The sequence below is a fragment of the Ammospiza nelsoni genome, chromosome 1, assembly GCF_027579445.1.
Source record: "Ammospiza nelsoni isolate bAmmNel1 chromosome 1, bAmmNel1.pri, whole genome shotgun sequence".
NCBI classification, from domain to species: domain Eukaryota; kingdom Metazoa; phylum Chordata; class Aves; order Passeriformes; family Passerellidae; genus Ammospiza; species Ammospiza nelsoni.
In genome coordinates this window covers 130,870,230-130,892,725 of record NC_080633.1, presented here as the reverse complement: position 1 = coordinate 130,892,725, position 22,496 = coordinate 130,870,230, and the positions used below count along the sequence as shown (strand labels likewise).

At 36.1% G+C, this 22,496-nt stretch overlaps 1 protein-coding gene across 1 annotated transcript in view; it reads left to right on the top strand.

Annotated features, from left to right (window-relative positions):
- VPS13B (vacuolar protein sorting 13 homolog B) overlaps positions 1-22,496 on the top strand; it is a 429,559-nt gene that overhangs the window by 231,738 nt on the left and 175,325 nt on the right. The window contains exons 24-29 of the mRNA XM_059490125.1: positions 668-888; positions 4,885-5,097; positions 12,980-13,151; positions 14,229-14,343; positions 16,882-17,023; positions 18,775-19,183. Coding sequence (XP_059346108.1) covers positions 668-888; positions 4,885-5,097; positions 12,980-13,151; positions 14,229-14,343; positions 16,882-17,023; positions 18,775-19,183 — 1,272 coding nt within the window. The remainder of the gene's footprint in view (positions 1-667; positions 889-4,884; positions 5,098-12,979; positions 13,152-14,228; positions 14,344-16,881; positions 17,024-18,774; positions 19,184-22,496) is intronic.

Below are 22,496 nucleotides of genomic sequence, written 5' to 3'. Positions count from 1 at the left end.
ATTCCTGATAAAAATTCCTGGTAGGATGCCAGGAACCTCTCTGGGTAGGCTTCTTCCTAAATATAAGAAATTAAGTGCTAAGTAAATGTCCATAATAATTTTATTTTTAGAAAATCCATCATCTAGGAAGTTTAAGTGAGACAGTGGAAAGAGCTGTCCTGTGAGCATTGGAATAGGCTTCACTCTGCAGCACCACTGTATTGAGATGCAACCTTTTAAATGAAAGAATTCACTTTTTTAGTATTACAACCTGTAAACAGATATATATATAATGGAAGGAATTGCCCCTGAACCCCATCCATACGCTGAAAAAAGTGGGGAGTGTTTTCTAGATATTCCTCAGTTTGAGGAAAATTATATGAAGAAGAAAGGTTTCTTTGAAGACTGTGTTGTACATGTTCACAGTTTGGAGTTAAAATTCCCAGTGGATTTCAGTTTTTAGAAGTTGTAACAAATGTATTGCTATTGTTAGATTTTGAAGTATAGCATGGAAATAATGGTTGAATTATATTTATGACAGTTTGGGATCAATTTAATGGTTGTGGATTGCACTTGCTGACTTCTAAGGTGGTTTAGAATAAGGCTGTTGCTAGTTTTGTGAAATTAATACCCTACTTTTTATTAAGTAATTGTTCAACTGTTTAACACCCTTCTTTTTAATCACTAGGTGATGCTTTTCCATGGACAATTAGTCTGCATCATTTCAGTGTATATACCCTTCTTGGACAACAGATGACTCTTAATTTGGTAGAACCAATGGGCTGCACTTCTACTTTAGCTGTGACTTCACAGAAACTGCTTTCTTCAGGGCCGGAATCCAGACACTCGTTTGTCGTCTGCCTCCACGTCGACCTTGAGTCCCTTGAAATAAAATGCTCCAACCCCCAGGTTGGTACATTTAATTGATTTATAAAAGGAAATTAAAAATAACTTGATTTAAGTACGATTGATCTGCATTTTCATGAAGAGGGGCTCTATCTTAATTTTTTTTTTAACTGGGCCATCAAGATCAAGGTGCTTAGATTGAGATTTGCTTTGAAGCTTTCTCAGCTTCTGTAATTTAAACTCTTTTCCAAATGTAATAGCTGTAGTATAAATGCATCTTTTGGCTGATGGAGTGAAATGCACTGCAGATGTACCATTAAATGCTATGATACTGTTCTGCTGTCACTGTGGATTCTTATATTGGTTTAATGTAGGTTTTTTGCTACATTTTTATGGAACTAACGTTTCTTTGAACATAAAGTGTCTTTTAGGCAAACAATGGTATCTGGCAGTAAAAGGAAGAAAAAACAGATGAATTCATGTAAACAAAAGTTACCACCTAATTTGTTTTTATTAAAAGGAAAAGGTGTTCTTAGATTTTTTCAGAAGGCACATCTTATATTTTAATTACTTGGACCTAGTTTGCTGTAATTTCAAGTATAGTAGGTATTTAATAATATTAAAATTGGAATGGCATTGTATAAGTGCAAGTCTTACCTCAATGTGAGTTGAGAACTAAAAAGAAAATAGAAAAATACAATATTTTTCAAGCATTCCTGTTAAAGTGTAATCAAGTAATTTGTTTTGCAAACTGTAAGAAAATATTTCCACTAAAAAACTGAAACTCTAAGCTACATATAAATTGTATTATATGCTGTTAGTGAACTGTTAAAATGAAATTGTAATATGGAATATTAGATCAAATGTTGTTGTCTTAAAGGGTGTGCTTGTACACTGTGATGTTACTAACTTACTGAATTATTCTAATGACTGAAAGGATGCAGAGAAATTATTGGATTTTACTAAAGATTCTGGAAATGCCTTTTCTCCTTTACATGTGCCTTACTTGTCCTTTCTTCTTTTCTTATGCAAAAGGGAAGAAAAAAGGCAATCAGTCTTCTTGAACCAGATGTCGAAGGATAGAAGATGCAAAATGCAGTTCCATAAACAGCATTTGATAGTCATAAATTCACAGTGTGAAATTTGATTCCTTACAGTGACAGGCTGTATTTTTTCTGTAGATGACAGCCTCCAACTAGGTGAAATTTGGTGAATTTGTTAAATGGTAGCAAAGGTGAAGTATTATATTTATATGACTATTATGATTTAATGTGAAACCATGTTCTGGTGGTTGTAAAGTCAGTAGGTACTTCCAGTGTGCAAAATTGCCAGATGCTGTCCTTGGTCGTAGTTTTCAATTTTGTAGTAATATGTTATTTTTTAAGTATAAAATGCTGTAACATATTGAGCTTTACAGATTTTGACAAGTAGTCAGTGGGGTCTTATTGAGTTATGTGTGGTTTTGTTGAGGAGAGAGTGGAAGCAGTGAGAGGGGGAAGCCTTTTTTAACAAATACTGGCAGTTACCCTTTTTGTCCTACCATTTTTCTTCTCTTAAATAGTATGTTCTAAAAATAATTATTATACATGCTCAAAAACACTTAGAAAGGAGAGAAGCCTTACACTTATACTAGCCCTTCTCATATAATCAGAAATGTATTTGTAAAATACTGAGATTACACATTTGAAAGCACACAACCAATAAGAGAAAAAGGAATCCTTCCAATTTAGTCAGTAACAACCAATGGAATGAAATAAAGTGCGTTAAAAATAATTTACCGAAGATGTGACTTTATCAAAGTTTTGAAATTTTATTTCCATGTAGACATGTGCCATCTAATTTGTTTTAATGAGGCTTTATTTTGAGGCTTTTTGGTATTTTCACCTTTTGACATAACTCTGTGAAAATCATCTCCCTCTAACAGAACTTGCTGAACTTACATTGCAGTTGTGATGGCCACGATACACAGAGGATCACCATGCAATTTCAGAAGGCTTTAAGCATTTGTCCATACAGAGTAAAATCATGTCACTTCAGAAGGCTGCCGGCATCTGCCCTTCTTGTTCTTTAGCCCAGCCTTTTATACCCCTCATGTTGATGCATTGCTCCTTTGTGCCCTCTGTTCCTTTTGGTGATTGCTCAGTGCACCTGGGCCCTCCATGGCTCATTGCCTTCAGTACTGTTCATATTTTTTTTCACAGCTGTAGCCCATTGGGGATGAGGCTTGGCCACAGCCCCATTCCCCATTACTACAAACCACGTACCTACAAGCTTATTTTGTCCCTAGCTTCAGACTGGGATATTTTGATCATACTGCTTGGTTGGCTGGTTGCTGGTGATGTTCAGAGACATGGCTACTGCTGTCTGAAATAACCACTGTTTCAAGGTGGCTGGAGAGATTCTAGCCTAAGCGATTTAAAAAGTCTCCCTGACAAGATAAGTAATTATTAGCTGTAATGGTTATGACTACTGAAATCCCAGTAAGATTTGAACCTTTCAGTGTTGGATTAATTGATGACAAACCTCTTCGCCTTGTATGTGAACATACATGTAAACACAAATTCCTTCTTTTGCATTACTTTCTGCCTTTAGGAACAATAGCATAAATAATTTGCTGAAAGGCCTGCTTCATTAAAACATAAAAACATAGATTACGTTGTCTTTTGGTTTCTTGGAAAAAAACTGGGACATGGGGAAATTGCTGGCTTGTATGATTTGGATATCTGCCTGTATCCTATTAAATTTCTAGAGATAATTTTGCCAGCAAAGTGTCAACACCAGTTAAAGTTATACTAGTCAATCAATTGGGTGGACATTCCATTAGTTAGTTGCATTAGGACATTATTTGAGCTTCCTGCATTACATGGAAAAGACTCGGGAAAACTTAGAAATTTGAATTTGGGAATTTAAAAGTTACCAGTGCCTATCAGAGTGCTACAGACACAAAATACTTTAGAGCATAACTGAAGGAGTTCTTCACCAGAGCCAGAGCTGTTTGGCTGTAGATTGCTCTGTATATGAAGGGGAAAAAAATGTACTGTGAAGTTTATTTTCTCTAAGGAAAATTCTGTCAAAAGATTATGTGACCTGCTCTGTGTAAACCTTGAAACTTCAAAAGAAAATCCAAGTTGAATTAAGAAGGTTTTTATAAAATTCCAGCATTTCACCTCTTAAGAAAAGACTGCACCATATATTTTGAGACTTCATCACACATTCTCACGCACAATATCAAGTACTGTTTTATATCAAATATAGATTGACAGCAGTGTTTTTCTGCATCTGTTCTGCCCACATAAGAAGCCAGCTTCATAGAGCAAAAGTGTCCTGAGGCTTAAAGTTCTTATAAATATGAGAATTTAAATTTTTTATAATGGCAACTTTGGTATGGTATCCAGCTGTGAATCTGCTTATATATTATTTTCAGTTTTCACTGACCTTTTTTTTTATACACTATATTCCAATATGTTGTCATACAAATTCCATGATTAATGCCTATTTACAAAAACTTATGTAAATATCTTAGAACTGACTCAAACAATGTGCAAGTTAAACAGTGTGTTTCTAAATATTGGAATGACATATGCCGGGAGACTGTTGAGTTTGGTAGTGAATGTTCTTCCAAAGCCAGATCAGTTTCACATGCTGCATGGGATCATTATTTTAGTAGAATTGGAGTGATTAATTTTGCATTGTTAATATTTTATAAAGTTTACATTACTTTTCCTAGAGACAGTATTTATATCTATGAAATATATGCTAAATTACCTTTGCTTAATTGTTATAATTTTTGTTAGTAGAAGTTTTACAAGACCATGTTATAGTTTTTTTGAGCTATGTGCCATATGTTTATGCAAAGAATAGATTATTTTTATCAAAGTCAATATCCTGTAAATGGTGTTAATTATTTTCTTTGCAATGTATTTGCTTATCAAAACATTCTAAATGGTGAGAAGTTCAGTTCTACTGTGTTCTAAGTCTCAGTGGAGGACTTTGATGATTTTTCCTTCACCTTGTTAAGAAAAGCTTCATCCTAAAATTAAGTTTTATTTTTTCCTTTAGGTGCAGCTTCTGTATCAACTGGCTGAGATCACAAGTAAAGTTTGGAATAAAATTCAGAGGAAAGGAGTTCTATATCAATCTGTATCTTCTGTCTATACTGAAACCATGACAGGAGCTGTTCCTCCTAGCTCCCCAGTTAAAAGTAGCATTGGTACCATTCCACCAGATACCAGTACATACAGCCCATCTGCTGACATTGGAACCACTACAGAGGTATTTTTATTTCTTAAAAGAATGTGTAGTGTGATTTCTGACCTATGAAATGTAGTGGTGTGCAGTCGAGGAAGAATCAGAAAAATCAGGAAGAGTAGTAGAGTCCAGGTGGCTTGCCCCAGTAAACTAGTGAACAGTATTTTATTACTCATTTTGGTGGAACAAAAGAGAGAAAAAATATTTGCTGTATTGGGCTATATTTATTATTGTTTCTATTGTATAATAAATTTATTGTTTCTCTTTGAAGTGAGCGTGTATTATCTTGTGGCAGAAAACGGTGGTTAGTGTGTTCGGGTCAAGAAGCATAAGCCGTTTTTCAAGTCCAGAATTAGCAGAATAGTAAGTGTTGTTTTGAAGATACCTCTGATACCTGTGCTGCTTGTGAGCTGTTCCAAGTAGTCAGCCAGTAACTCTGATGGCTGGGTCAGTAGAGAGCTGCTGTGTGTAAATTGCATTGGCAACCAGGAGAGGTACTGGGCTTTGAAGGTTTCCAGAGTTGGCATTGGACCAAGCCGTGTGCTCACCCCACCTCCATCCAGCCACTGTTGAACCACAGTGCCATCTGTGACCTACTCCTGGAGCTCAGTGCATTCCCCTGTCCCAGCTGTCCATGTCTCACCCTGCTTTTGTGGCTCTGTCACATGAGCATTTGGGTATGCATCTTCAGGTACATACAAGATTGGCTACTTGGGTTTATGTATTTCTGCTTCCTTAATTTATAACACTGTGTAACTGCCTGGAGAGAGCTGGTACCTGATCATCATGTCAGTGTTTGCCTGAGACTGTAAAATATTCAAGGCAAGGAGAGGAGTCCTGTGCCACATGAGGAAAGCAGGCTAATGCTTTTATCGGCATGAATGCTGTGTTAAACTTCACCCATGGGAAACATTGGCCAGAAGTCACCAGGTAGCTGCTATAGAGTAGAATGGGTGGTCACAGGAAGCTTTGCAACTGCACAGGCATAGTATTTGTGGTTTTCTTAGTGCCCCTGTCAGGTTTACAAGTTAAAATAGTGATTTGACCTTGTTTATGCTCCAATAGCACATCAAAAATGTGTCAAATGAATTGAAGGTATACCAAGGTATCACATGTATTCAGTGCTTTGTTTTTAACATAAATCTATAAGGATGTAGGGAGGCTTTTCTGAATGACTGGCTTTCAGTCTCAGGATAGCCCCAGCAACTTTAGGGACACGTCATTGAACAGTTCTGGAACACAAGCAGATATATAGTAATTTGGATTCTGATTGCAATATATATTCAGCTTTTGGCCAGGATTGTCTTAGCCCTCTGTATAGTTTATATTATTTCTCAGGTTTGGAGAAGATGAAATGGTGATTGCTAGTGCCTACTTTTATATGCGTTGTACACACACCCCAAAGAAACAGCTGACATTAAAAGGTGTTTGGGCTAGAGTTTCAGTTCTTAAGTTGTTTCACTAAAATGTTTGTAGAATATTTGAATAGCCTTGTCTTTGGTGTATATCTACGTGTGCATGATGTTAATTGTGAAAAGTATTGCCATGGATACAGAATTGAAGGTAAGCAATAATAGTAAGAAAACAATATGGTCACAAAAATAGTGGTTTTCCCCCTACTTACATCAAATTAATTTCTCATTACAATCAGAAACCATCAGCTTTATAAGTAACAATTTGTTTTTGCTCATCTATATAGACAGCAGTATTTGGAGTACATATTGTACTTGGAGCATTAATTGAAACTACTCAGTGATGTTTTAATCCATGTGTTACCAAGATTATTTTAGTAATATGGGTCCAAGTTCAGTGTTCATATCCTACCCTTTTGCAAAATATTCTTCATTATTTATTTAATTTTCTTTGTATTCTCAAAAAAATGTTATACACTGGCTAGAAAATTTCTTCTTCTAAAAATTCTAAATTATCTAAATGAAATTTAGTGAATTAGTGAACAAGGGACAATATTAGAATAGATTGATTAAATAATAATATATATTTCTGTAGGTTTGTCTTGGGGAAATTTTCCAGAATTTAGTTTTTTATCGGACTCTGTATTTTGTTTATATATATCTATAATTTTGAGCCTTGACATCTTGAAATGTGTCAAACAAAAACAGCCTTGCTGCCATAGCTATGGGATTTTTTAAGTTTAGAGATTTTATAGTTGCTGTGTTTTGCTCTGTGGGAGACACATGATTATTTTTAAAGCTTCTTTCAGCTGCAACAGACTTGCTATAAAAGAAGAAAGCAAACTTGCACAACTATTTATATCAGATAGTAAAAAAAAAAAAAAGGTAATTTGTTTATGTGATTTGTGGATGATTTATATTTTAAGCTGTGTCTAATTCTTTTCTTGCTGACAACATGATGTGAGCACCATGTTTTGACGTGGATAAAGCTACCTAGGCTTACTGACTTTTAGCCTGGGTGGTGGTCGGACAGGGAAACATGAGTGAGAGGCTTAAATACTGGAGGCTGGAAACAGTTAATCATTTTTACCATCCCTGCCTTGGAAAAGGTAAGGTAGTGCAGACTGCAACAGGCCACTTGTTACTGTTTACTTAAGTACAAACAGTGGTAGAAGTGTTTAGTCCTTGGGGAAACTCAGTGATTGAGCAAGAACGCAGAAGTTATTTTGATAAGGCATAGCATTAGTGTGGCTAAACTGCGATCATCCCTGAGCTTTAGGCAGGCCAAGGATGAAGGCCTCATATGTTTGGATCTTCCTGATGAACAAAGATAAATTCTGGTAAGAAAATAAACTCAGTATATTGGTCAATTTGCAACAATTGGTAAAAGAATTAAATTGTATATTTTAGGACTTGGCATGAGAAGTTGTGGGAAAATAGTTCAGAGTTTCTGACTCTGGCTTGATTTTTCAGTAGATCTGGAAACAGAGCAGAAAAGTAATGCATAAACATATTTAACAATAACGTGCTGGGTGCTGAAAATCCAAAATGACAATTGAAACTGGATGAGAAACAAGAGTCTTCCGTCTCACTTCAGTTTCTTAGTTTTTTACTGCAAAAATTTTCTGTGAATTTGAGCTTATAAAAAATAAAAAAAATATGTTAGCTACTTCAGACCATCTGTTTTTCAGGCCCTTTGGCTTTGCCTAATGGTTGTGGTTACAGTACCATGAACAGAGGGCTAAGAGGAAATGCAGTCTCTTCCATTTGTTTGCCTCCCAAAGGACAGTCATACAACATGTTCTGTCTTTCAGAGGAGCATCTACCCCTGGCAGAGGGAGTGGGCCAGTTCAGCTGTTTACACAGGTTTTCACTGCAGAAAAAGTATAGGTAGTATGTTGAAGTTAAACTGTTGAAGGGGGCAGAGGCAGCGCTGTGTCCCTCTGCCAGGGACAGGGTGTTGAGCAGCTGGGGCTGTCTCTGGACCAGCTCTGCAGCTGCCATGGCTGCCAGCAGGAGATCAGCGCTGGACACCACAGCCCAACCCAGTGTTGGCTGCACTGACCCGCTGCCATTCCAAGGGGGAGTGAGGCCAAGTCACCTGGAATTCTGGGGGGAAAGCAGTAACCCAAGCACAGGATTGTAGGTGAGGTGAAGCCCGAGGGAGTTGAGACCCTTGTTGAGATTTTCAGCCTGTGTGGTAGAATGAATTCCAAACCCTGGCAATTGCAGGTCCAGCTTCTAATGATACATCTGGGTTGGTATCTGTAACTCTAGGGTAAATGCTGTTCTTCAGAAATCTCACAAATCCAGTTTTAAGTAACCGTGTGCCAAAATTATCAACTGACTGATTCTCTAAGAGGCATTAGACATAATTTAATATCTTCAGAAAAATAATCCAAAAGGAGTGTGGGAAAATTATAGTGTGACTTTTTTTCACAGTAAAGTTATCTTTGTGCTCAAACCACGAAATAAAAATAGCTCTCTGTGGAGAAAAACCCTAACAAAGTACATGAAACAGCTGAAAACATTAAATTACAGAAATAAAAGAATCCAATTATAAAATTAATAAATTATCATGGTGGCAATACGTATTTGCTGTTAAGTGTACCCCTTTAAGTTTAATCAGCTATTGTTTACTGCTTTTTCAACTATCAGAAATGTAGAGACCTGCCAAAATTTTAGAACAAAGTTGATTTTCATTCAAAATCCATTTTGGAACATGTTCAGTGGGAGATTGGGGGTATGTGTGGAACACAAGAAGAGACTGTCTCTCCTTCCCACCCATTCCATCACAATTTTTAAGTTACAGTTTGGCAAATGAAGCGTGTTTATGGTACAAGCAGAACTTGAAATATTCCTCAGATTAAAAAAAAAAAAAAAAGAAAAGAAAATGAAAGCTTTTTATAGAATGCAGGGAATAGAGAGCCACAAAAGAGTCCACAGAACATCATCATTGTCAAGAACATTGGCTTGAACTGTAAATAAATATGGCTTGAACTGTAAATAAATATCAAAGTATTGTTTTTCTCTTTTCTTACCTTAATTGGCTTTTATGTCTTGATACTTTGTGAAATCCATCTGAAGATCTCAGCACAGGGAAATTCTCTTTGGCTGGCTCCTTCCTTCAGATCTGCCCTGCTGAAGGGATCTGACCAAAGTACTGTTGACTCCACCATCTTTTTAGAACATGTGAGTTTTGATGAGAAAGGTCGTCTCAGATAAAGTGAAAGTCCAGCACTGAATCATCGTCTTTTAGGGCGATCATTCAAAGGCAAATTATGAAGGTGAGGGAAGCTATTGAAAGGCAGAGTGTCAAAGAAGCTGTGTGGATGTTATACAAAAGAAACAGAGAGGAATTGATTGTCAGAAATTGAAATGATCAGAACTAATGCCATTCTCATGGCGTGAAATCTCAAGTCATGAAATAGGTTGAGGCTTCTCTGATGTCCTCTAACAATGAGGACATTGCAAATAAAGACTCATTAAAACAGGAGATAGGAGTCTCAAAGCATTGTGGTTTGGAAGGACACATTTTTCACTCTGACCTTTCATTGCTTTACAAGTGAGCAGAGCAGTTGAAGGAAGGCAGGCTAGTGTTTGCAGAGGGTTCACAGGGATAGTTGGGGACAGCAAAATGGCTGGGTTATGTCACTGTCTTATTACTGGTGCCTGCCATTTCAGGAGAAGCAAGGACTAACACTGGTTACCACTGGACAAGTGACTGCTCTGCCTGCATCCTTTCAGTTGCTGGGGAGCTTGCAGGCCTGACACTCCCCAAGGCTGCTTTCCCCTTGGAACTTTTTCATTCCAAGGACAGGTGCTGGCATCCTTGAAGAAAACTGAATTTTGTTTACAATGTTGAAAAGATATTTACTCTCGTGTCACTGTCATTTAGTGCTGCCTTGTAGGACAATTAAGTGGCACTGGAGAGAGAAGAGCTCTTTGTGGACATAGTAGGAAATATCTTGCAAGGACACTGTTAGCAAATAGTATTAAGAGTTCAAAATCTGGACAAAAAGGCCAGAGGCAGGAAGGATTTTGCTGGAGAAGCAAATAGGAAATGCAAGTCACAGCTTGTGAGAAGGAAGTTAACCTCTGCCCTGAATGTGTTATTTAGCAGGTTTTGCCCTTTTTTTTTTTTTTTTTTTGCCTCATTTTGTTGGGTGCCATATATTCAATGTGCCACTCCAGTTTGGGAGCTAGATGCATCATAGTGAAATGAGCTATCTGAGGTTTCTCCATTGACATGTCCTGCTGTGGCAGGCATTAAATATTATTAGATACACAGCAGGAGACAGGTCCTGCTATATTTAATAATTAAATTTGCAGGCAGTGTAAGAGTAAAACAGAAGAGGAAGAGTAAACAAACACTATAAGCAAGAGGATGATGCTAAGTCCATGATTTGGTGAGATATTTCAAGTGGGATTGTGTGAGGAGGTTAGTTCGCTTAGAATGTGATAGGGAGCAAATGCTTTTTGGACCTCAGGAGTCTAACAGTTTTTCCACAGATGATCACCTGTGGCTCTTCAGGTAATCTGTTCAGAGCTGTAAGCAATAATGCCTTATGTAAGATAAACAAAAATAAATAGAAATATACTTGTTTTTATTCATGCATTTTGATTCACGCAAAGCCACTGTCACTATAGATGATTGAAGGTGAACTGGATCTTAATTTTCATTGCATCACATCATATTATATCTGTTAAGCTGGTGCAGGTATTGTAGTCTCATGTTTAGGTGTTATTTTCTTGAAGCATACACTAGTTAGTTGGACAAGCTTTCCCTTCCTCATACAAATGAGTATCTGGAATGGAAAGTTCTTTGAGTCAGCTATTGACAATGTAGATGGTGTCTTCCTAATTGTAGTATCACTAAGCTTTTCAAGGGTAAAGGTTACTGCATGCAGATAAAGTACCTTTGCTATTTCTGGGTCCTCTTATAGTTTAGGAAACCTATAATTAAATTGTAGGCCTGAGTTGAATGAAAATGTGATTTGTCATCATAAATGCTTCCATATGAGCTATGTCATTAGGTTTGGGCTAGGTTCTACCCATCCAGAAAATAGATTGCTAACAGAACTTCCATACTTGCATTTTCCAGCTTTGGGCTACAAAATGAGGCAAGTACTGTCAGACTTTAATTTTGCTGCTGAAGGCAAGCTTTCATGAGCATCTGAAGTTGAAATGAATTCTGACTCTTGCCTGACAGATTAAAATGGTTTCAGTCCAATTGTTGTGCTTACTGTGTAGATCTGCCTTCTGAGGTGTCTCCATAGAAATAATCTTGGCTTTTAATTAGATAAATCTCAAACATGTTGTTCATCATATTTTACAATGCCCAATCCCACAAACCTTCAATGAAAGATAAGACTTTGGATATTTATTGATCTGTTAATCTTAGAAACAGCTTGGTCTTAGTGGATCAAAGTGACTAAACCTTTTTCCTTTCTTTGTGCTTGAATGAAGAAAATTTGCAACACATGGTGGAGTTGCAAGTGGAGATGCTTCTGGATATCAGGAGCTTCTGGATGATACTAGTGACTTATGTGTCTCTTGCATTCAGTTTAATAGGCTGTAAACACTGGGGGCTGATGAGCAGTTATATGTTTGCGTCTTTCTTTCCCTATCTGGAAGATCCAGCAAAGGAGCAGGTTGAGGTCCTTTGGCTGGTAAATATTATCAGAACATGCTTGCATTGCTCTAATAAGCCCTCATAACAGAATTTTCAGTATAGCTTTCATTTGTCATCATCTTCTCCTAAAACATTAATCTTTGTGCATTCTTTATTGAGCCCTTAACATTTTAGGGAAGAAACAGAGATAACTGATGGCACAGAAGCTTCCACAAGCTCATTTGTCAACATTTCATACATTTAAGAATATTACAAGTGACAATAATGTTTTAAACAGAAGTATTTAGGAAGTGGCAAATAAAATATTGCCAATTCTTACAGGAAGCGATTATTTTCTGATTTTTTTTTTCCAAAATTACAGGGAAGCACATACAAGGGGGGAAAAAGTTGGCTCAAACGCAGTGTGTACATAGTGTAGGTATTATGGCCTTGCTGGGTGGCTCTTCATTTGGTGCTTCCAGTGACTCTTCCTTCTTTTGCCTTTCAGATATCTGCAGGCCTCCATACCCCTTTTGCTATTGCATCTCCAAATATTCCTATTAGCCTTTGTTTTAAATTGATGATAGTGTTTCCATAGTGTAGCATTAATAAGGCAAGTCTGCTATGCAAGGAGACCTGTCATAAAACCTTACAGTTTCACCATTCTGTCTTTGCCATAGTCTGTTGTCTCTACCAGAGAAAAGAAAAAATACTTGGTTTATCTTTTCCTGGTGTTACAAATAGCTTAATTCAAATATACTGGTTGGGAATCTGTATTTCTATAGTTTGTGCATCCATATCAGTTGAGATAGAAAAAAAACCCCAGAAGTGGCGAAAAGCAATGCTTCTTTTTTCCTTAGCTATTGCTTTTGTTTTGTAGGGCGATTCTCTTCAGGGTGGTGATGATTCTCCATTCTCAGACTCCATTACTTTGGAACAAACAACAAGTAATATTGGAGTTTCAAGTGGACGTGTCAGCCTATGGATGCAGTGGATGTTGCCAAAAATTACTGTAAAATTGTTTGCTCCTGATCCTAGAAATAACGGCACAGGTATTTTGCATTATTCTGCCTAATGTACTATTTTAAATTCCCTTTGAATTCCTGATGTACTGTTTTAAATAGCACACCCTATTTTACAGCACAGTATTATCTATTCAGAGCTTGTATCAATATTACTGAACACTATAACACAGAAATAATGGGTTGGAGCTGTATCTTAAATAACAGCAACAAAACATAGTTGGGTTACTGCATGCAAATTAAAATTCTGTGTTGTTCTTTGACATAAACTTTCCCCTCCCTGTTGACAGATGATTAAGTTAAATTGGAAATAAGTTAGTTAATGTCTGTAGAGTGCTGCATTTATTGCCTTAGAACCAATCATGCTTCATTTTTATATGATTTAGTCATATATTTTGTGTATGTCCATATATAGTCCATTCTAGTTAATAGTGGTAATTTCAAATTTCAATTTAATATGATCACTATAATGTAATCATTAAAGTCAAAGGAAGTTTAATGCAGGGTTCAGAGGAGAAGTTTCAACTTCTGTGTTAAAAAGTAAAATATGTGTTGTGCACAGCTTATCTTTTTTTCTCTTTGAGATGTAGTTGAATTATCATTCAAGAGTAATTGTTTGAAAGGAACTCAGATTCCATAAACTGCAGGACTTCAAATTTTTTTTTTTCTAGGAAATACTGCTGCTTATCTATTAACATTATTGCCCATAGAAATGTGAAAAAATAAAGTGACTCATTTTTAAGGCTAGTTTTCAAGAAATTTACTGGAAGCTTTGATTTAAAAAAACCTAATTGTATAAGAGAAAGAAAAATTTAGAATAATTAGAGTAAATATCTTGGCAAATATTTTTTTCTTTTTTTCACCCCTAGGAATTATGCTATAAATACCTAAACTAGAAGCCCCTTATATATATTTCTCAATATATTTGTATAGAAAGGTTTGGATTCTAGTGTGGCACTTGAATCAAAAAGTGCTTTATGAGAAAACTCTGAGTAGAAATAGCATCATCCTATTTACAAAATCTAACATCTCAGATATATTTCATGTTTAAAATCCGTCAAGTTTCAGATTAATAACTAATAATTTTATTTTTTTTTACTATTGCAGAAGTCTGCATTGTCAGTGAATTAGAGGATCTCAGTGCCTCAGTGGATATGCAAGATGTCTACACCAAAATCAAATGTAAAATAGAAAGCTTCAATATTGACCATTACAGAAACAGGTAATTCCTGTGTGTTGTGCTGCTTTGATTTCAGGCTGAAAGACAAAGGCAGGTGGTGTTTTGGTTTTTTTCCTTCTTAATTCTTAACTTAATTTAAGGTAGATATTCAGTTTCAGTTAAATTATTTTAACCTTTTAAGTAATAAAAATCACAATTGTGTTTCCTCAGAATTAGATCTAATTCCAAAGAAATACATAGAAATCATTGCAAATTTAGGAGAGTGGTTTTGTCACACTTACTGCTCTCTTGATCCATTAAAAGAAAAGAGTTTAGCTTAACTTTAGAATGGGAAATTCCTGAAATATTGGTTCATGTTGTGTTAGCAAGTGCCATTGTTTAATGCTTTATGCTATATTACTCTTGCACGCTGAAGAGGAACAACTCCATTTTTCAGAGACATCTGTTGCTGTGGCAAAGCAGCAGTTAATGTAATGAAGAGAGCTGAGCTGATGGTCCCTGCTGTGTCACATGGCACAGTGCTGTGCAGACACCTGAGTAAAACTTCAGTAATTAATCTCAAGCAGTGCATCATCAATATTGTGTGTATTCAGTCTGCCTTCCCACTCTGCAAGGCCTTGTTGTCTGGATCATTTGCTGCACCAGGGTGACTGTGTCACTTGGCACACGGCTCTGTAGAATGGCATGTGCCATCTTCTAGTTTGTGTTGGCCATGAACACACCAGTCTTGACAGAGAGAGAGCCTGTGCAGGCTTTGATCGCCTAGGGTAGTATTTGCCATTAGAGATCAACAAATTCCATTAGGAATTAAGAGATTAAGAGAAAATAGAATAGTTACATTACTCTTTGAGTGGAAAAACGTAGTTGAGAGCTTCAGCATGGCTGTTGGCATTGAAAATAACTAAAATATTTAGGAGCATAAATTGTTTTGACTTGGGAACCAATGTCTGCAAGGTCTTATTGAATGCTTATTGCTCCCTGTGTACAATAGGAAGGTGATTTCATATTAACTTAGCAATGTTACCATTGTTTCTTTATGATTTTATTCCTGATGAGCTACCTTAAAAATTATTTTGATTCCTTTCTGGTTGCCTACATTACAAATGTAGTTATTGTTTGTATATAATATAATATTATATATTTTCTAATTAAAATTTGTATTTTTTTTAAATCTTTTAAAATCATGTCACCATGCAGGAGTGCTGAGCATGTCCTGGGGGGCATCAGTCATGGCATCACCAGCTGGGCAAGGGTGGGGATTGTCCTGCCCTGCTCTGCCCTGGGCAGCTTCACTTTGAATATTGTGTGAAGTTTTGGGCACCACAATACAAGAAAGTTATTAAACTACTAGACAGCATCCAAAGGAGGGCAACAAAGAGGGTGAAGGGCCTTGAAGAGAAGCCATGTGAGCAGCATCTGAGGTCACTTGCTCTGTCCAGCCTGGAGAAGAGGACACTGAGGGGAGACCTCATTGCTGTCTACAACTTCCTCATGAAGGGAGGAGGAGGGGCAGATCTGATCTCTTCTCTCTGGTATCCAGTGACAGGACCAGAGGGAACAGAATGAAGCTGTGCCAGGGGAGATTTAGGTTGGATATCAAAAAAAGATTCTTTACCCAGAGGCTGCTTGGGCACTGGAACAGCTCCCCAGGGAAGTGGTCACAGCACCAAGCCTGACAGGGTTGAAGAAGCATTTGGACATCTTGAGGACATGGTGTGGCTCCTGGGGATGGTTCTGAGCAGGGCCATGAGTTGGACTCGATGATCCTTGTGGGTTTCTTCCAACCCAAGATATTCTATGACTCTGTGAAGTCCCAAGAGATATCCCCAACAAACTCAAAACTTACTCCACTTGACAAAATTGTCACTGTTCTCATTTATATTTTCCAATCTATTTGGAGTACCTTTCCTATGTGCAAATCTCTGTGGACTAAAACTAAAGGAGAGAATAGATAAGGTTCACTTTCTGTCTTCCAGGCCAGGGGGAGATTGGCAGTCAGGACATTTTGAAGGAATTTTTCTACAATGCAGAGAAAAACTTTTGGTGAGATTTCTGTAGTAAACTAAGGTGCTTACCTGAATAAGTCTTCTTAAGCAAATTACTTCACTTTATTCTCCTGTGTATTAAAAAGAATGGTTACAAGAACTGTACAAGGCACATTTTAATACTTAGAAGCTAACTTTTTTAAATAATACCAATTTTGTAACATATGAATACAGATTTGCATTTGCAGTGTCTTCGTTCTTGTAATCTTTCTCCTCATTCTGTTAAAGCTGTCTGCTGAAAATCCAGGGTAAGTCTCTACACACCAGATTTTACTTTACTTTTATTCTCATGTGTCTTGACCTCTTGCTGTAGGTTGTCCTTTCATATAAAATTTTACAGTTACTTTTTTTAATCTCTTCTTTTTGGTTGTTTGATCTGATTGAATTTCAGCTTTCTAGGGAAAGGTATGGCATAGGTATCTTGCAATTACATCGAAATACGCAAGTTAAATGTAAACAATTTTGTTTTGCTTACAGCAACTTTTTTGTTTCTTTTTCTTCTTCCTATCTTCCATGCCTCGATCATTACCTCCAGCCTTGGGGAAGATTCTTGGTCTCTGGGGCAATATGGAGGTGTGTTCCTTTCCTGTACTGACAAGCTGAACAGACGTACCTTGTTGGTTCGACCTATCAGCAAGCAGGATCCTTTCAGTAACTGCTCTGGCTTCTTTCCTTCTGTAAGAATATTTTTAAAATTTTTGAATACAGAACTTTCACTAATAAATGCCAACAAAGAAAGAGAAAAAAACTCTTAAATTTCTTGTCATCTAATTCTTTTTTTGTACTGAGCATATTTCTTGGTGATATTGATTATGTAACTTGTGTTATTTCCACCTCATCCTTTAGTAATAGTTGTCATTTTTTAGTAGATGGGGAATGAGGGTTAATGGTTCACAACCTTGTACATAACAACAGACCACTGAAATCAGTGAGATTCATTTAAATTAAGAGTGAGCACACACAGTATGTTGAAGGCCAAATATGTAAAAGCCAGTACTAAATGTTGCATTTTTTAGTGTAATTCTGATATCTACTTAGGGATTTAAGTACTTGGTATTACTGCACTATACCTTTATGCAGCCTTATAAAATTGCTTCTCTAATTACATAATGCAACAATAGTAATTCCATAATTGAGTCTTCCTTTTAAATGCTTGGAAGATTACTAGCTGATTCAGAATATCTCAATGTGAGATATTTAAGTAATTTTCTTCTTGCCTCTTTATCCTTGAAGAACTTCATGTGTTATGACATTGACCTCTTTATCTGTAGGTCTATGAAATTACTTGATGTTAGTGAAAGTTCTGGATGGTCTGATTTATTCTCATCATGAAAATCAGTTGGAAATACTTTCTCTTATTCTGTTTGTTTCAATTCTTATAGTAAATAAATTTACCAATTTGTTTTAATTAATTTAATTTTAAAATCTTCCAATTTTCCACCATTTAAACTATGTATCCTGTGTATTTAAGAAAGAGATGTTCTTCTGCTAACAATGTTTAAATTTTATTGATTTCTGTCAAATTTAACATGCTGAAAGAAGCAGCTACTTTCAAAACATAGTTGCTTTTTTCTGTGCTTGAAAGAAGCAGCTATTTGCAAAACATAGTTGCTTTTTTTGTCCTTACATGATTAAACTGATATTTAAATAATCTTAAAGAATTCTGTCAACATGTTTATTAGATTGTTAAAATATTTTTTTTACATTTTTCCATTTATAAAAATGAATAAAATCTTTCAAAGGTAACATATAAGCTCTCCTATTCATCTTGGGGGATTTAATTGTCAGCTTTAGCTAGACAAATCTGTCTTAAGTAAAGGAATCTAGTATTTTTAAAGTACAGCACAATGTCTAATGAAATTATGTGCTTTAGTATGTGACACAGCTTTTTTCATTAAATACTCTGAAGTGATGAGGCAAAACCAGTTCAGTACTTTTTAGGTGACTATGGGTGGTTTATACACCCACATGGAACTGGGGTGAAGCTGTCTTAGTACCCAAATGATATTTTAAAAGCTATGGTGTCTGCACGTACAGAAGGAACAATGCAAAGGGAGTGAGATCTACAAATATTTTAAATAAAGGAGGAATCAAAATATGTAACTGTGTTAAAAAATATCAGAAAGATTTGGCAAATTTAGTTTCTTGAATAAATGGGGTTTTTTTCCTGATTAGATGTGAGTTTTGTGAAACATACGTAATTAGAAAAGAACAATATGTTCAGAAATCTGTGGTTTTAGATGACCCAATGCAGAGAAGTGTGGAAAAACTGAAATGAAAGGTGTTTTGTTTTTTTTTTACTGTTAGATGACTGTAGAAAGCTACTAAAAATACAGAATCCTAAATAACCAGAAATATGGTAATTTATGAATGTTGCATGTAGATTTTTGCAGCAGTTTATTTATTTATTTCTTTTTCCTTGAAACAGACAACTGCAAAACTTTTAGATGGTTCACACCAGCAACATGGATTTCTTTCTCTCACTTACACCAAAGCTGTGACAAAAAATGTCCGGCACAAACTGATATCAAGAAATGAACGAAGAACATTCCATAAGCTGTCAGAAGGTCACACTGATGGTTCTCCTCATTTTCTCCATGAGATCCTTCTCTCTGCTCAGGCCTTTGATGTGGTCCTCTGTTTTCCTTTGCTAAATGCAATTGCAAGCATTTTTCAGGCCAGGTTGCCAAGGAGTCAGAAGGAGAAAAGGAAGTCACCGGGTCAACCAATGCGGACTCACACTCTGACTTCCCGCAACCTGCCTCTGATTTATATCAACACAGGTGTAATGAGAGTCTTCTTCCCCAAAAATGAGGAAGATCATCATATTGCAGAAGGTACAGTATTTTATTTTTGAGATTTTTTGCTGTTCAGTATTGTAGACAAATACTCTTAGTTAAATCACTGACCATTGCTTCAGTTTTAAAGGTCGGAGTTAAAAAACATCTAACATTCATGCTACTTCTTCTGCACATTTGCTGTAAATTTCCTTTTAGCTCTTTATTTGATCCTTGTTTTGGTACCTATAGAGTTTGCTTAGAAAGAATGGTCAAAAATTATGGACAGAGAGTTTAACCCAGTTCCGCAGTGGTGATTCCGTGTCAGCTTACGCAACACTGTGCAGCGTTCCATAGACACCTGTCCAAGCAGTGGAGTGTAAGCAGGGAGCCTTAGCTCTTGTGGACATTGACAACTGGAAAACCATGTGTAAAGCCAGTAGACAGTTTCGTTTGGAAAATATTATTAAAATGTACCTTATAGATGATGCCCAACAGATTATGCAGTTTAGCATTTTAGTTGAAGCTATTCCAGCTCTCTTGTGCAAGAGGCTTTCAGGTATTTACAGAGTTTGGGTAGGGTAAGATGTTCATAAATAGCTATTTGATTGATGGATAATACTTGTTCTGTAAGATATTGTTTTCCCTTTGTATATAAAAATATATTTCCATCCCTGTTACAGTCTTTATATATAAACAGAGATGCTGATTGTTAAATTAGACCATGTAACAGCTAATAGGAGTACATTCACTTCTCACAATTCTTCTAGAGATTAAAAAAAAGTTGTTTTACTAATATCAAGATGTATTTACACAAGTTCAGTAGGTATAGAGCATTTTTTTACCATTATATACAACACACAATATAATCCTAAGAGTATAGTCTTTAGATTTTTCTCATAACCTAATTGCAAGAAATGCACGCAGTGAGAATTTGCACAGATCAGTTTTTTGCCAGCATCCTCTACAATTTTCCAAGTGGGATTGTTGAAAACACAGGAAGATAAAATTAGACTAGCTGTCTTGGCAAGAAAGAATTATGATTCTAGTTGGAAGGGAGTTCTAGGGCATGCTGTCAAGGAAATCTTTTGTAAAAGTATGGTTTTTGTAGCTCTGTAACTGTATACTTCATTAAAAAGAATTATAAAAAAAACCTTTGTCTTTTTGCTGTTTCTTGCTTAAGAATGCCTGCAAGGAACAGAATTGCCATGGTTAATGGCAACGTAGGAAGAAAAACTATGCTTTTAAAGCAAAATACTGATGATTATCCTAGTTAATAAGAAAGCCAGGTACACTCTTCCACTGGAAAACTCTGAAGTAGCATCACTACAAAAATTGGTACTGTTCTTTCATTTCTTCTTTCACCCCAGATTTTCCCAGAGTCTCATTTGTTTATGAACATGAAATAAACTACTTCTCTCTTCTCCTGCTTATTGTCTGCAAGAACAATAGAAATTAGAAACAATAAGGAGCAAGAGTTGAATAAGGCCCACATCTCTGTTGTGTTAGGTCAGAAGAGTGTTAAATGTTCTGGAGATATGGCTCCATAAGATCCTCATTCATCATTTATTGACTATGAGAGATTTTCCGTCCAATAAGACTTGTGTGTTTCAATTTGTCATCACTGCAGCAAAAGCAGAAAAATTATTTCAGTTTCTCTTCTAGTCAGTTGTCTGCTGTTCATACCCTGTGCATACTGATAGCTACAAAAACTGTCCTTCTCCCAAACTCCACAAGTAATTGTGGCTTTACATGTATAGTTAAAAAAAAAGCAAATCTGTTGTTTACTTGCAACTTCCACAATGAACTGTGGTGGACAAACACTGAAATAATCAAAATCATGTTTCTTCTTCTGAGGAATTTGCATACATGCATGCATGACTTCACCCACACAATTTTATAGTATTTTAGTTTCACAGTTTTTGCAGCAGCACCAATTGACATTTCTTTTTGTGATAGATTTGAGGGCAGCATTCTGTCCTTGGCAATAAGCAATGCTGCTTTCTCTGAGTTTGATTTGTTAACACATCAGTAGGTGTTTCAAGCTCTGGCCAACAGTCCACACTTACTCAGCCATGAAGTAAAGGTAACTAAATATATGAAAGCAATATATGACAAGTAGGAACAAGAATTACTGCATAGCAGAAGACTATAAGTAAAAATTTTAAATTGCAAAAAACTGATAAGAAGTTGTAAAGACAGAAAAAAATCCACATCTGGCTGGTTTGAGGACAATAGCAACTCTTTCTTGTACGTACTAGGAGCAAAATATCAGGAATCACTATAAAGGACATGATGAATTTGTTGATAGTGAAAAAGAAAAGGCAGCACACTGAATAAATGTATGTCCTGCATTTGTACAAGTGATATATTCTTGTCACATGAGCATGACTCTCTACTTTGAAGTCTGTCATAACATATGGTCTGTAACATCCTCCTCACTTACTATTAAAGTTTCAAATCAGTCAGGCTGAGTAAGTTGTGCTTAGAGATCTTGGTCTTCTGAGGCTAATTTTTAACACACCTTGGAAAAACAGATTTTAGACAGCTGAAGGTTTGTCTAGTAAAATGAAAAGTGTAATGTTCAAATAAAATTAAGACAGGTAGTTTAATTGTTCGCCCTCAGAGAACATAAAGGAAAAAATATTACATGATTCAGTTAATAAAAAATTACATAATTTTTACATGATAATAAATATGGTTTCATGGGAAATTAGATGTTCAAAAAACATCTGATTTCCATTCTTCATTGTGGTTTCAATTCTTAGTTGATAAAACTTTTGCAAAGATTTGATATGCTTAGACTTTTCAAGGGAGTTTGACATTTTGTCTCATGGTATTTAATTTAAATACATCCCCGCACTCTCTCTGTGGAAATGTTAAATGAATTAAAATGGCTAACCAGGAATCTAAAAATAAACCACAAAAACTCATCAATTTGGAATAATAAATGAAATTGGTGTTTAATAGTCTGAAAGTAAATATAAAACCATTGCTGCTATCATCAGCAAATGTTGGAAAGCATTTCCTGAGGCCAAGAATCTGGGTTACTGTGCTTGCATACTGCTTGTAGAAAGTACAGTAAATCTTCTAAAGCTAAAGTTATAAATCAAGGAAGATTTACACAGACTGGGTCTTCAGGACTGGGGAGACTATCCTGGGAAACAGTGGCTGAAACAGCTTGTGGGTCACACTGGACTGAGGGAAAAGAAATGAGGGAGGTATCTGTACTTCTGCATATGGCAGATGCTGGAATATCATGTCCAATTTGCCTTCTGTTGTAAAACTGGATATTGATAAAAGTAGAGAGGGTGCTGAAAAGTATAAAAAATGTTAGGTGCTAGAGAAAGAGGCTTAAAAGGAAGGATTAAAA